The following is a 15429-nucleotide window of genomic DNA, read 5'->3' on the forward strand; positions in this document are numbered from 1 at the left end:
TCCTATGGGGCCACACAGCGGGGAGGTGAGGGTCCCCCAGGGAGGGGTGGCTCACTGGCCCCAGATGGTAGCGGCCTAGGCAATGTTCAGGAACAGGGTCGGGCGAGGGAGCAAGAGAAGCGGCGGAACCTTTGCGGCGTCGCGCGGTTTCCGGAGGGGCCGTTTCGAGCGCTGCACCGCGGCGCCGGAAGTTGCCCGCGGGTTGGGATTCCGGTCCGGCTTCGGCATCCGCTACACCCCCCCCCTCGCCCCCCGCCCGCGATGGAGGAGACCGAGATGCAGCTCAAGGTGAAAAAAGGTAAATGGCGGCGCCGGGGCTTCCGGTGGGGGCGGACCATCCCCGGGGGCCGCGATGGGCGGGGCATGGTGGTGGGGGGGGGTCAGAGGGCCCCAGGAAATGCCCGGGGGGCGGGGTCAGAGGGTCTCAGGACTGTGCCCAGGCACGCGGGAGGGGGGTCATAAGGCCCTTGTGGGGCCTCCCATGGGGGGGGCATTTACAGAGCCTCAGGGCAGCCCCCTAGGTGGGTATAGGGCCCCAGCTTGCCCTCCTCTGTGGTCATGGGGCGTTCTCCCTATTGGGGCAGTTATGGAGCCCCAGGTCAGCTCTGTGGGTCGTGCAATTGTAGGGTTTCTATGTGGCCTCCCGTGGGTGGTGGGGCCTGACAGTTATAACCTAAGGAGCCCCCAACCACTGCTAGTTTGTGTCTCTTCTTCAGATCAATCCTGATTTTTTTTTTTACTCTTCCTAAACTGAGCTTCCTGCAGCAAGGAGTTCCACAGACTGCTCCTGTGGTTCATTTAAAGAGCATTTTTTTAAAAAGATACATTTTTAAAATGTTTGAGTTTTTATTTCAGTGCCCTGCCTTGCCCTCTTGCAGTGTATTAAATCCATCGCTGTCTGACTTGCTGCAGGTCTGTGGTTCGCAAGCAGAGCCTTCACATGTGAATTAAAACGAGAGGAAGGATTTGGTTAAAAGAATCTCATTGGGATTTTTTGCTACTGGTTTAACTTCACCAGTGAAGACATGACTTTATATTGTTGCAGCCCAGTTTGAAGCAGGCACCTGGAAACTGGGATAAGATGTGCTAGTGCAAGGTTTGTTGCACTGGTGTAAACCCATGTCTATGCTAGGGGTTTGCACCGGTGACTAAAACCCCAGTGTTGACAAAGCCTAAAAAAAACCCCACTTCTGGGCTTTGGTGTTTTGTGGGTATTTGGAAATATACAAAGGCAGCTGATATGAAGCGCCAGGATGTGCAAGAAAAGCTCTAGGCCAGAGATTGAGTGTCTGAAAAAGCATCTTTCCACCGAGATCCCCAGAGATGTGAGTCAGGAAGTAAAAGGGATTTCATAGGAAATCCCAGACAGGATCAGACCCAGCATCCATCTAGTTCAGTATCCTGTCTGTGACAGTGGCCAGTATCTGACGCTTCAGAGAAAGATGTAAGAACTTCCCAGTAGCAGATGCAAGCCTGCCTTACATCTCATCTTGATCTCTAATCATTAGAGATTGGCTTAAATCCGAGGCATGAGGTTTAATATCTCTTCCAAAATTTTTATTAGCATTAACTGTTCTAACCCTGGATATCCTTGCTGTCCAGATAACTGTCCAATCTCACATTCCAGTGCCCTACCATCCAAGGGTCTGTTCATCTGTGCTTAATAACAGTCACATAGTTGCTACTTCCTCTTTCTCTCCCCTCCTTGCCACAGCACATTGTGTGAGTCCCAACACAAAATGGCCTCACATCTGCAAGTGAGATGAGTAGTGGGTGTCCGTATCCTTTTTGGAACATGTAGTTGGCACGTGGCTACCACTTGTTTTGCAAAGCTCAGCATTTATCTACATCTATATTCAAGCCGTTTGGAAAGTTGGCTAACAGCAAACACTGCAATAACTGAACACTCATAAATAAAACAAAAGCTGAGAGCTGGGGAAGTAAAACTATTTGCCTTAAAAGGAACTTGTTTTTAAAAAAAAAAAATGTATTCAGTTCCAAAAGATCAGCCAGCTCACGCTATGCACGGGCTCAGGACTAGCTGAGCCATAAACCAGTGTATTTAAATATGGCAAAAAATACCCACTACTTACTTTTTGCTGTGATTAAAAAAAAAAAAAAAAAAATCTCCATCCACTATTGAAAGGTTACTTCTGAAAACCTCTCTGGTCTTTGTGTTTCAGATAGCTATGATTGATAAGGGGCTGTGGGTGTATATGGGGCATTGCAAACCCACAAAGAGGAGGCATTCTCTTCCCCCCCGAAAAGCTTGCAATCTAATTCACAGGCTATGGAGCTTATGAGCCAGAAGGCAGGGCTAACGTCTCCCCTTTGTGTTTGAGGACAGGCATGCTGTCTGGGCTCAATAAATAAAACATTTTAAATCACAAGGAAGATGTTGTCAATGATTTGTATTGTGGTCATGTTTAGTGCCAAGACCAGGGCCCCATTGTGCCAGATGCTGTACAAACACATAGTGAGAGAGTGCTCCAGAAAGAGACAGATTCAGGGTGAGAAGGGCAGGGGGCCCCAGAGAGGGGAAGTGACTTGCCCAGGGTCCCACAGTGGGTCAGTGGCAGAGCTGGGAATAGACTTCAGGTCTCCTGAGCCCTGGTCCTGCCTCTCTAAAGAACATTGTGGGGATATCCATGGGGGAAGGTTTCCTAAAAGAATTGTGCTATTAGGAGGAAGAGGGAGGAGTCAGTTTGCGGGTGGTGAGAAAGAGAGTGCAATGGAAGGAGAGGAAGATTGGGAGAAGGATGGGGGAGATCAGAGGTGGTGGGACAGTGTGATGCACAGCCTTCAGGATTGAGAGGTTGAAGGTGATGCAGCATATTCAAGAAACAGCATTTAGTGGCTTTAGAAGCTGGTCATGGAGACATCAGCAGGGCTGGAAGGAAATTTGTTTACCTCCTGCCTCAAAGCAGTTTACTGGGTTTTAAAACCACTGTGCTGTAGCCCTCTAGGGTTTTTTTTCTGGCAAGGCACTCTATGGCCCAGAGCCATGTCCATATGATGGGTTTGTCACACCGACTGCATGCTACTGTGTGTTCATGGCATACTCTGTTAGGATCCCCATGGGGGCTGTTGAGATGTAAGGAGCATGATGCATGGAACTGGGTGAGCAGCTGGAAAGGGAACCTCAAACCCAAGGTCAGTCTAGATTTCTGTGTTGTCAGTATCCCCTCTCTGCCATTACTTCCCGGCCTTTCATGCACTCCGCACTGGAACAAGAGTTAACTTTCCCCTTCAAGATTAATTTTAGGCTCTGCTAATCTGCTGGCTTGGCTAAGATGCCCAAAATCTGTTCAAAGATGTTACTGATCCCAGAAAAGCCAGTGGTCTTACAGGACTGCAGATGACCTCCCAGAATGATCTGTGGCTAGCAAACCCAGAAGGGCCCGCAGATTCCAGAGCCCCAGAGGGTACGCTAAACCCTGCTGCTGTGCTGTGAGTCTGGGGGGGAAAGATTCTGAGCGGAAATCAGTGCTTAGCTTGATTTTGCTTTAATGTACCTGCTGATAGGCTAGACGTATCACAGGGGTTTGGAGCTTTGGCTTCTCCCCGTTTATTCCCATTTTAAATAATGCCGCTGTTTTGCTTATTTTAGTTACAGACAAATTCACAGAGAGCATGTACATCCTGGCCAACGAGCCGTCTGTGGCACTGTACCGACTGCAGGAGCATGTCAGGCGCTCCCTTCCGGAGCTAGCCCAGCACAAGGTGAGAGCCAGTCTGGGTCAGGGGTCCAGGGCTGGCAGGAACAGGGTGCAAGCTGCCTTTCTCCCCATGACACTAGCACCCCTGGCCATTTTTTCCTGAGTCTCTGAGGCGGGAGAGAACAGGATAATCAAGTCCAAGTGGGAGTACAGTTTAATGGTTAGAGGAAAGGGGTTGGGAGCCAGAGCTTCTGGGTTCTATCGGGTCTGCTACTGAATTGTTCTGTGACTTGGGAGAGTTGCTTTGCTGCTCTGTGCCTCAGTTTCTCCATCTGTAAAATTGAGATGGTACGACTGGCCTTCCAGGGCTGCTATGAAACTTATCTAATTAATGTTTGTAAAGCACCTTGAGAACTTCAGATGAAAGGATCCTCAGAAGGGCAAAGTAGTGTAACATAATAAGCTGCTTCAGATAGTTGCTGGCAGTAGTAGACCCAAAGTGACCAGAACCCCTTGGAAGATCCCAATTTTGGTTGACCGTAAAGCTCCAAGTTGCTGCTGGGTTCACTTTGGACTAAAGCAGAACGAAAAGGACTTTGCAGCTGGCCAGGGCCCTCTAGTGGCTGCACTTTGCACTGCTGGGGGAGCCTAGAGGACTGTGCTGAGTTTCGATTCCTTGCTCCCTGGACCAGGGAAGGCTGGGGGGTGTCTAGAGTGACGTGTTTCCCCCCACGTCAGCTTGACTCTAGGAGGCGTGAAATGCCTTTCCAAGTTCACGTCCTGAGACAGCAGCAGAAGAACCCAGGAATCTGACTACCATCCCTTGGCTCTAACCACTGGGTGACAGCGCCTCCATTCCATACGTGGAGACAAAGGAAAATGAGCTACCTGCCTTGTTCGGGGAGAGGGGAGATGTTAAATCTCATTTCCCCTGGCTGTGCTGCAAGGTGTTTTTATTTCCTGCATAAAATATGGGGAGAGAAACAAGTAAAAAGAGCCCACCAGAGGCAAAGGACACTAATGAATCGCAGCCCACAGCTGCGCTTCCCCTTTCCTCCGAAGCACGGAGTGCTGACACTTTAACGCTAGCCCTGGTGTCCTTCTCCCTTTCCTGCCAGTCATGATTCATTAGGAGTGATGCCTCATGAATAGATTACTGCTCCGTGTCTATGCTAATGCACTGTCAGTCCTCATTTCTCACCTTTGCTTTACAGCCTTAGTTTCCAAATTAACCCGGATTGTGGCACTTTATTATTCACTTATTTATTAACTATTTCTGTAGGTTTCTGTGTGAGAGCGGAGGTCTATAGAGATGTATACGTATGTGTAGTGCAACATTAATCTGGTCACATCACCAGGACGTGGGGGACAGGTTTGTAATACAATTCCCGAGCTGTCCCTCACCTTGATGTAATCAGAATAGGCCCAATTTCAGGGAGTGTGTCCTGAACAAAAGAGACCTGAGCAGATTGTATGACAAGCCATGCAAAGGGAAGAGCTTGGGTGCCAGCATTGAACAGTTTGTGCCAAGGAAGGTAGGGGGACATGAAACCCTACTGGAAAAGACAGCAGGGTGAATGCATCAGACACACAGCATGTTGTTAGGCAGTGTGGGGAGGGGGGTTGTTGAGGAGGAGCCTTCTCAATCTTTTATTTACTGACTTTCTCAGCTAGGCAGGGTCATCTTCATGAGTACTCTCAAACCTCAGTGCCGTCTCTGGAGGTTGCTTGAGTTCACATTGGTAGCTACTTGCCGTCCCTCCTAGTTTTAGCCAAGATAGCTGTCTTTTTTCACTTTCCTTCCACGAAAAGAAGACTGTCATCTAGTCAGATTTCAGTGACCCAGAGGGTCTTGTCCCTATTTGTGCCCATGCTAGTGTCACAGCTTTAAGCATTCATATGCAGGCATGGAGGCCTTTATCCCTCTCCTGCGTTGGCCACCAGTCCTGCCTCAGGAGTGACTTTTGCCTGAAAAGGGAGGAAAATAATTTACCTAGTACCTCTGCGAAGACAGCAGATGAATGTCCGATTGCTCTGCTTGGTCCTCTGCTGGCCAGTATAGAATCAGCATGGTCAAAGGGAGCCTTCGTTGGCTAGATGTGGAGTGTGATGATGGTTCGGGGCTATGGAACATGAGACGAGTTTAAAAAGGCTGGGCCTGTTCTGTTTAGAAAAGAGATGACTGAGGGGGGAGATGATAGAGGTCTATAAAATCAGGAGTGGTGCGGAGAAAGTGAATAGGGAAGTGTTATTTACCCCTTCTTGTAACATGAGAACATAAGGGTCACCCGATGAAATTAATAGGCAGTAGGTTTAAAACAAAAGGAAGCACTTCTTCACACAACACACAGCCTGTGGAACTCATTGCCGGGGCTGTTGTGAAGGCCAAAAGTATGAGTGGGTTCAGAAAAGAACTAGATAAGTTCAAGGAGGACGGGTCCGTCAATGGCTATTAGCCAAGATGGTCACTGACACAACCCCATGCTCTGGGTGTCCCTAAACCTCCAGCTGCCAGAAGTTGGGACTGGATGATGGGATGGATCACTCGATAATCGCCCTATTCTGTTCATTCCCTCTGAAGCATCTGAAACTGGCCACTGTCAGAAGACTTGATACTGGGTTAGCTGGACCATTGATCTGCCCAGTCTGGCCGTCCTTACATGTCTCATGGGGTATGTCTATACTGCAATCGGAGGTGTGCTTGCAGCGAGCTTCAGTCTAGCTAGCTTGGGTACCAATAACAGCGAAGCCACAGCATCACGGGTTAGCCAGGGAGGATGTCTCCAGGCTCCCTGGTGGGCTTGTACTCAGGACGCTAGCCCATGCCGCTGCAGCTTCATTGCTATTGGTACCCAGACTGGCTAGATTAAAGCTAGCCTTGCTATGCCTTGGTGTGTTGCAGTCACACCTCCCTTTGCAGTGTAGACATACCCATAAAGGATAGTAGTGAGGATCCTTAGAGTATGTGGGGCTTGAGAGAACCCACTTCAGTTCCACCCTCCCCCAGATACCTCCTAAATCTTCTGTAGTCTTCATTCTGTATTGCAGATGAGTGTCAATAGCTCCAGAATCCTGTACACGGGATTCCTTCCCAGATGAGGCATGAGTCTCTAGGAATCGTGTGATGTCTGCATGCTCTCAGTTATTTCCACTTCTCTGCGTTGTTTGCGTCTTGATGTCACTTGGATAATATAGTTCCCCCACTAACTGGGCCTAATTCTGATTTTGCTCGCACCAGGATCATACCACTGACTTCAGGGGGCAGAATGGGACCTATTGTCTTGGTTTCGTGCTTCTTCAGGTGTTTAAAATAGTTCCTGGGTTTCTGCCTGGTTGTTAATGGTGGAGTGAGGAGGAGAAAGATGGAAAGAGAATTATTCATGGCAGCTGGGACTGTGCTGACTGCAGAGGACAGTGAGTGTTCTCTCCCTGCATCTTCAACATTGCTTGCCCCCTCCCTCTGAGAACTAGGAAGGAACGGTTTATGATAAACAACACAACATTGTGTTCGCTAACGCACAGTCCTACGTGCTGGGGTGTAGTCCTGTGTAAACCCCCTCTTACCGAGCTCACTGAAGGACGCTGTGTCCTGAGTGTTCTCTAATGCTACTCAGAACTACAAATCCGTGGTCAGCTGGTTTCTTCTGTTCTTGAGCTTGTTCATGTTTTATTGTTCAGTTTCCTGTGGTGCCGTTTCAAACGGGAAAGGGGCTTGGCTATTACCGTTGGGAACGCTTTTCATTAGGGCCGGGTGGATTCTTTCTCTGTCTCTGCTAGGGCCTGCTGACCTTGCGGCAGTACAGAAGAATTTGCACTGGCTGAGGGCGTCAGGCAGGCTGTGCTCCAGGGAAGAGCTGTCCGGTTTTATCTCGCTCCAAACCACCTTGGCTTATTGACTTGGTTTTAATTCTTCCAAACTGTTTTTTAAAATCCATTGTTGAAAGGGTCCATTTCAAGTTAATTTAGGCCCAAAATTTAGGATCTATGAAAGGAAAAGGGGGTTGGGGAGAGTATATATGAATATTATTGTTGCACAGTAGCATCAGGAGGCCCTGACCGAGGTTGGGACCTGTTGTGTTAGGTACTGTATATACACATAGTATGAGACAGCCCCCATCCTGCAGATCGTAAATAATGCCTACCTATTCTGTAGCACTTTTTATCAGTAGATCATAATGCCCTTTACAACGGAGTAAGCATTGTTATCCTCATTTATAGAGAGATGAGGGGAAACTGAGGCATAGAGCAGGGAGGTGACTTGACCAAGGTCACACAGCAGGTCATTGGCAGAGCTGGGAATAGAACCCGGGTGTTCTGAGTCCCAGTCCAGTGGTCTATCTGCTGCACCATTCTCTCTCTCAAGAAATATATTGATTGATTTATGTCGTTACTTATATGAAAAGTCTTTTCTTTTGGCATTGTCCTGTGGTATTAGAAATCTACACACAAAAACCAGACAGTGAAATTCGCTAGAGACAAAAGTGAAACTGACCAGGTGATTTTACTTTCCAAACTGACATGAAAAAAATAAATGCAACAGAAATGGTAGAAAGGAAATTAGACCTTAAAAACTATTTGTCTTCATCTAGCGAAGCATGTTCTCAACGACCAGCATATAGAAACTTGGTAAACCATGGTTTGTGTCTTGAGCATGTCTTCTGGGTGACTTCGAGTGAGATCTCTGCTACAGCAGTGGTTTGTGTTTCTGAAGGATCCTCTCCTGTACAGAGAACTGACTGAAAAGTCCTGCTTCCTTCTCAGTTCCACACCATGTAGCAAAATACAGGCGAGTCTCATCTTACGCGCATTTAACATGTGCGAATTCAGCTTTGCGCGGTTGGCAAAAACAAAACAAAAGAGAAAAATAACAATTTAAATACTGTACCTGTAGTGTGGGCGATTCTGCCTGCCATTACACTCAATGTAATTTTGACTATATGCAATTTTCGCTTTACGCGCTGACAGTGGAATGTAACCCCAGCGTAAGATGAGACTCGCCTGTATCCTGTTACAGACAGCAGGCTTTGAGCAGCATAAGTGACATTGACTATAGTCCAAATCCTTACCCCACGCTTCTGAAGCTCCCAATTCTCTAGGTTGTCTGTGCGTCTCCCATGAAGTAGACTGAGGAATTAGCTCCCAAAGGAAGCAGTGGAAGCCCCATCACTTGAATCTTTTAGAACTGATGGACAAAATGCTAGGAAATCTACTGTAAGGGAAAATTCTGCACAGGTTCGGAGGTGGGTTAGATGGGACTTAATAGGCCTTGTCTGGTTACAGGTCATATGGTTCTCTGGAGATACTGCCTTAGAGATTCCCAGAGAGTTTAAATAGGAATAAATTGTTGGGGGTGATTTGGGAGGAAAGGTTGGTGCAGGGAGAAGGTCACCTCTGTGACTTTCATTGATTTGATTAAAAATAATCTTAAACCTTCATCCATCTCAAACTCTCCAGGCAGACTTAACACCTCACTGATAAGATACAGCAAGATGCAGGACCCAGGGTGCCTCGCGGTGTCTGAGCTGCATTGCTAAGCTCTGCTTTTGCGCTGCACAAAGCCGCCTTTTGGATTTCCCCTGATCTTTCAGGGGTGTAGAACTCCTCGTTAATTTACTGCTGAGCGACCACAATTCATCATTTAGTGCTATTGCATATCATTAGCTGGCTTTAGCTATTAAACCCCATGCGAGAAGATGCCCTGGGAATTCTGAGAGAGGATGTCGTGAAAAGATTAAAAAGACAGGCACACAGCGGAAAGGCTTTTTCCTAATTAAGAACATGAAAGCTCCAGGAAGTGGTGAGAATGCTGGGAACAGGCGTCGTGGCCTGGCCTCAGATACAAGGCAACGTTGGAAATCTACTAGTGCTAGGGAACACACGGGGGCCAAAGCAAAGCTGCTCTCCGGAGGGTTGTAGCTTTGTCACTTCCTCCATCCGTCCCCCAGCCTCTAGCTCAGCCACTGTTTCAGCCCAGCCCAGCTCTGTCACCTTTTACTCTTACTCTGTTGGCTCTCACAAGTAACTAGAGCAGAGCTGAGCAGAGCAGTGTGGAGCCGGGTTAGTACTTGAACTGAAAATCTTCAAGGAGCAACTACATGCTGCAGAAACAGTGTTGGGGATTTTTTTACTGGGGTACTCTTCCCTTCGAGTCAGTAGTGAGCCTGTGTACCACAGTGGTGAGAAGCAGCATGCTGCCGCCGGTTTGGGGTGAGAGCCATTGTGATCACTAGTGATCATTAACGATCCCCTGGCACTTTTTGCAGAGACAAGAGTTTGTTGGGTAACATTTTCAACGGTGTCTAAATGACTTAGGCACTTCTGTAAATTTTACATATTAAGCCTCCAAGTTCTGGCCAAATTTAAGCATGAATCATTTCCATCTTCCCTCTCTCACTAAATTCATCTGCCTTTTCATTGTGATTTGCTTTTTTTACTTTCTGTTCTCAGCTGTTCCATAGTGTTGCTGTGTGCTGTTATGTCCCACACCAGAGTTGCTGCTTATCAGATGTGCATGAAGTGATCCTATGCATAGTTTGTGTAGCACTTACTTAGCCCTTGAGAGGAAAGGCACTATAGGAACGTGCATTATTATTATTATTAATAGTATTAGTCATTACTTATGCTCTGGCTCCGAGTGCACTGGGATTTCTTAGCAGACTGGAGGATGGAAAAGTCTGTTTGCAAGCAGGCTGTAAAAATGTTCACCAGAACAGTTCCTATGAGATTCCTGAATTGTGAAAGAAGCTGATTGTCTAGGGGCCCTGGATTGGAGTTGATGGGAACCGAGTCAGCTCTGATGGTAGCTGCACCAGCTGGAATGGACGTACCACCTGTGTGGAATGCTTTGGAACTTCCAGATGATCAGTAGCATTCGCTTTAGCAGCTCATTGGTATGATCCTGCCTCACCTTGGCTCTCAACTGTGTCATGGATGCATTCACGGCCAAGAGAAATTTTGCCAGATTGTGCAAAGTATTTAGCTCCAGGCAGCAGCTGCTTTTTAAAACAAAACCAGTGCACTCTTAGTCTGAGTACAGCTCTCGGAAAAAGCCCCCGAGGTGACGCTAGCCTTTAAAATGGGAGAGGGACTCATAATGTGATGGCTAGCAAAAAGCAGCAGATGCCAAAGGTTGAAGTGATGTGGGATTCATGTTCTTAATGTGCACAGTGTTTACTGTAACCTCAGCTGTGAATTCGGCCTGCCTGCTGTCAGTTCCCAGCTATAAACAACGAGAACTCGAGGCTGTGTGAGGCAGGGGGACATGGGAGCCTACAAGGAAGGTGACATCTGGCTGTCGGATGTTGCAGGGGATGGCACTGAATTAAATGCTACACAGAATTTAAGACCTATGTGTGGTCTGTATCAATGGCTGAGCAGTGCGTTTCCAGTTGAGCCTCACTAATAATATGTTCTTACCAGCTCTGTAGCACTTTACAAGGAAGGAAAACAGCATTTTACATATAGGGAAACTGAGGCCTAGAGAGGTAACATGACTTGCCCAAGATCACTCAGCATGTCAGTAACACAGCTGGGAGCAGAACTGCCACCCTGCTACTCTAACCACTGAACTGCACTGTCTCCCTGCTAGACCACAGGTGGCCATTCTTCAGGTGTTCCATATGCTTATGTAGCATGTCAGTGAATGGGCTGCATTTGGTGCTAGTTGTGTGTGTGATGTGGGTGGTATATCTGTCTAGTACATAGGGCCGCCTTCACTTTTCCTGACAAGAAGTTTCATTCTGTGTTCCCTGTGATCTGCCTTTCAGGCTGACATGCAGAGCTGGGAGGAGCAGAGTCAAGGAGCCATCTATACTGTGGAGTACGCCTGCAGGTACAGCAGGGTGCTGGGAGAGCTTTGAAGTTTGCACTTCTCTGGGGCAGCCGCCCTCCCTTTTTAAAACCTGTGGTAAATCAAAGGAGCTGGCAAGGAGGCTCAGTTTGTTCTCCCCCCCTCCCCTCCCCTGCTGGTGATTTCACAGTACAGGTGTGTTTTCACCCCCATTGAAAGCACCGTTCAGCTCACGGTCGTGCCCAAGGTATTCCCTGTTCCTGATGGTTAGTGACGAGAAGCTGTGTTGGTTATTTTGGGGGTCAGTTGCTTGGACGGATGATTAAGCCTTTGAGGGGAGGGGAAGTATTTTAAGAAACAAACGTAGCTGCTATTTTCAAACCCGGCAGGTCAAAGCCAGGCACGTGCACACACGGCTCCTTCGATAAAGGGCGCCTGCCTTCCAGAGAGGGTGAGCCCCCTCAACTCTTCCTGGCGTTAATGGGAGCTGTGGGTGCTCAGCACCTCTCCAAATCCAGCCACTAGTATTTAGGAGCCTAATTATGGATTCACTCTAGGCACCTCGACTTGGACATTTTTGGCCTCTGATTTAAAATCCTGTCAACCCCAAACGCTTCCATTTATGGGTGTTGCTTGGCTGCTCTCACACACAAGATTCTGTAAGAGCTTCCTGCCCCCCCCATTCCACCAGCACAAGGCAGTTCATCCTTCCCAGGTGCCCAGGGGAGCCATTCGCCCCACTGCAAAGTAAGTGTCACGCAGCAGAAATCAGAGTGGTGGCAGTTTGCACTCGCTTGGCACTGGTGTAGGTTCAGGGCAGTGATGAACTGAGCCCACAAGTGGCACTAACTGGCCCCATCTCAGCAGAGAGTCAGGCCTGAGGCATGTTGACAGCAGGCATGGCTCTCTGAAATGTTACTGTCAAGTCTAGTTCTTTTCATTGAGTCCGATGCACCCTTTCTTCCCCGGCTGTTGAGGGCAATACAGACCTGCCAGTCTCTCCCCTGAAATCCACCCCTTAGCTAGTGTTTGAAGATGCAAAATGCCAAATGTAGCTGTAAATCCTCCACAGCCATCCCCTCGCCGGCGTGCATGTCTATTCTAAACCAGTGAAGCCCTCGAAGGTATTAACTGCGTCCCCTGTTCCACCCGGTCTGTTTCAGCGCCATAAAGAACATGATGGACAGCAGCGTGTATTTTGAGAGCATCGACAGGCTGCTCAAGCATGTCATCGCTGTGAAGGATCAGCTGAATTCCGCTCCGGGCCGCAGGTAGCTCGGGAGTCTGACACCCCGAATTCTGAGAACTGCCCTATTGCTTTATAGGAACGTTTGTTCTGTGACTGCTGAAGGCTTCACGGGCTGTAACTCCGCAAACTACAGACAGGCCAGGCAGTTACACGCATAATGTGACTCTGTGCTATAATTTAAAGGAATAAGCTCCTTGCCTTGCAGTGAAACTCTGCTTCACTGTACTTTGGGAAGAAAAGCCTCTTGTTTACAATGTTTCCTGCAAAATAACTTCTTTCCCTACGTTTAAAGAGGGGGGGGGCTTTTAGGTAACATGTAGCATTTTTGTGCAGTGTTAAACATTTGTAGCATGGCGAGGGCCATAATAATAAATGAATGTTTTGGTGCTGAGGAAAGGCGTGTCTGTCGAAGCAGGACTGTTCGCTAGGTCATTCGCGGGGCTGTGTGTGGATGGGATTTACACTGGTCAGTGTAGCTGGACGATGCGTTTTGCTGTTTGCAGCACAAGGAAAGCCACTCCAGCATCTGTCAATAGATGGGGTGAGTCTAGTATATTCAGTCCGTCGCCCCAAGAGCCTTAATGGCCTGAGTGTCAGGGGCATTGTGGGAACGAAACTCACAGATGCTGCTCCATAAACCTAACAGCCTTGAATTTCCTGTTGCGAGCACATGGCTAAAGCAGGCAAAATGCCTGGTTCTGTGCCAAGTGACTTTCTGTACTAGATGTTTGTGGCTACGAGTTCTCCTATTTTGCCATGTTGCCAACTTGCCTGGGGCTATACCTAATTTACACACAGTGGAACAAATTCCAACAGCTCTTGGAAGTGAAGCCACAGAGACTGTGGGTCTTGACATGCCAGGAGGCAGGTATAGGGGTCATGTAGCCTCCATTGGCTACCCCCTCGTATTAAAGATGGATATGTCCAATGGCCACACTTGCCCCTACGCTGCACATGGAAGGCTCCAGGCTTAGAGGCTGTAGGTGAGGAAGCCCTGGTGCTTCACACTCCCATGGATACTGTTGTCCTTATCTCCTGGTGGATGTGATTGTTTTCTTACAGCACTGCTGCCCTGCAAGCCCCGAATCCGCCAGCCAGTTCCTGATTTCAGACCAGACTGGCCTTCCTCTGCCTTTTTCATCCAGCCCAGGTCAGTGATCTCTTTGGCCAGATGGAAGGGTGAGAAATCTTCCACCCTTAAACTTTCTGGTCAGTCTGTGTGAGGTTGCTTAGAAGACTATTCCCCTTCAAACTGAAAGACACTGCAGCAAAGGGCAATGATATTGACTAGATATATGGGAAGTGGTGGTGAATTTTGGAATGCACACGTCCCAGATCCTCCAAGGTAGTTAGGCGCCCCAAAGACCTTCTTTAGACACCATAAAGAAGTGGGATGGGAAAAAGCCCTGCACACAGCTTGGCAGTTGGAAAGAGTGTTGCTTCAGTTTTGTTTTTTCATTGGAGCCAACAACTTCATGTTTCTTTCCAATGGAAAGGATTTTAACAAGCGGGTGGTTTTCCCAGGACTGGGAAGAAAGGGGCTTAAGGGGGTTTGAGATCAGAAAAAAGGTTGTTAGCCTGGCATTTCTCGATAGTGGTGAATAACCCCGAACAATCACACCCCAAAGAGTGTGATTTTAAAGAGAGAAACTCTGTATTTTAGCCATTGCTGTGTGCTCAGGAACACAGCCCTGTTTTAATAGTGTGACGCACAAGGCTTGTTAATCCAGAAATGTGGTCTCTATCTCCACTCGCTCCCTGCAATGCCGCACCCAGCGCTGTCCTAAAGCTAGCACACGAGTAACACGGCCAGGAGTCAGAATAAATCAATCACACTGCTGCTTTGGGGAGCCTGGAATGATCCTTGCAGATGGCAGGGCAGGAAACATGGCTTTAAAAAAAACCCTGATTTTCTTATTGCCAGTTCATTGTGCTGGAACTCCTGGTATAAAACACTTGGAAATCAATGCCTTGTTTGGTGACAGGTTTCAGAGTGGTAGCCGTGTTAGTTTGTATCAGCAAAAACAATGAGGAGTCCTTGTGGCACCTTAGAGCCTGAATAAAGACTGGGAGTGGTTGGGTCATTACAAAACCTAAACCTAATTTCTCCAATACTAATTTCCCTCTGCTGTTACTCACACCTTCTTGTCAACTGTCTGAAATGGGCCACTCTCATTACCACTTCAAAAGTGATTTTTCCTCCCTTGGTATCCTGCAGTCAATTGAATTGTCTCGTTAGACTGACCTCACACTTCGTAAGGCAACTCCCATCTTTTCATGTATTTATACCTGCTCCTGTATTTTCCACTCCATGCATCTGATGAAGTGGGTTCTAGCCCATGAAAGCTTATGTCCAAATCAATGTGTTAGTCTCTAAGGTGCCACAAGGACTCCTCGTTGGTTCTGGAAATCAATGGCGTTATAACAGCGAAAGTCACACAACGGTGAATCAGACTCCGTTTAAAGAGCTGGGTGTGTCTCACGGTAACCAGCACCATCTGTTGTATTTTTATTTCCTATTGTACATCTCTCTCTCGTACTAACTGCGCAGTTGCACCAAACAGGACTCTTGTTTCCCCTGCTCCAGCCCAATCAATCCTAGCCCTGTCTGTATAACCACCAATCTCCTGGCAGCCCCCACTGCATTGTCCCCAGGATTAGCAGTGGGGGCTGCCAGGAGTGGGGAAACCAGCAATAGGGCCAGGTGAACAAAGATCTTGTTTCCTTCACAT

The 15429-nt window shown here is 47.9% G+C and overlaps 2 protein-coding genes across 4 annotated transcripts in view; both read left to right on the plus strand.

Annotated features, from left to right (window-relative positions):
- The first annotated feature begins 190 nt into the window (after window positions 1-190).
- Window positions 191-13093, plus strand: BORCS8 (BLOC-1 related complex subunit 8). Its single transcript, XM_054013835.1, has 4 exons — window positions 191-298; window positions 3611-3723; window positions 11426-11490; window positions 12612-13093. The coding sequence occupies exons 1-4, from the start codon at window positions 262-264 to the stop codon at window positions 12721-12723; spliced, it is 327 nt and encodes a 108-aa protein (XP_053869810.1). The 5' UTR covers window positions 191-261; the 3' UTR covers window positions 12724-13093.
- Window positions 13094-13756: 663 nt separating this feature from the next.
- Window positions 13757-15429, plus strand: part of MEF2B (myocyte enhancer factor 2B) — a 63529-nt gene continuing 61856 nt past the window's right edge. For 2 of the 3 annotated variants that reach the window (XM_054013831.1, XM_054013834.1), the window contains exon 1: window positions 13763-13847. The gene's annotated coding sequence lies outside the window, so the exon portion shown is untranslated. Of the gene's footprint in view, window positions 13848-15429 lie in introns of all 3 variants that reach the window. The other variant, XR_008443252.1, reaches the window with a different exon arrangement.

The sequence above is a fragment of the Malaclemys terrapin genome, chromosome 24, assembly GCF_027887155.1.
Source record: "Malaclemys terrapin pileata isolate rMalTer1 chromosome 24, rMalTer1.hap1, whole genome shotgun sequence".
Classification (NCBI taxonomy): domain Eukaryota; kingdom Metazoa; phylum Chordata; order Testudines; family Emydidae; genus Malaclemys; species Malaclemys terrapin.

Excerpts from the sequence above, each read along its gene's own strand:
- BORCS8 (XM_054013835.1), top strand. The coding sequence starts at position 262 with ATGGAGGAGACCGAGATGCAGCTCAAGGTGAAAAAAG. Across the intron at positions 3,724-11,425 it reads CGGAGCTAGCCCAGCACAAG|GCTGACATGCAGAGCTGGGA; the intron begins GTGAGAGCCAGT and ends TCTGCCTTTCAG. Across the intron at positions 11,491-12,611 it reads ACTGTGGAGTACGCCTGCAG|CGCCATAAAGAACATGATGG; the intron begins GTACAGCAGGGT and ends GGTCTGTTTCAG.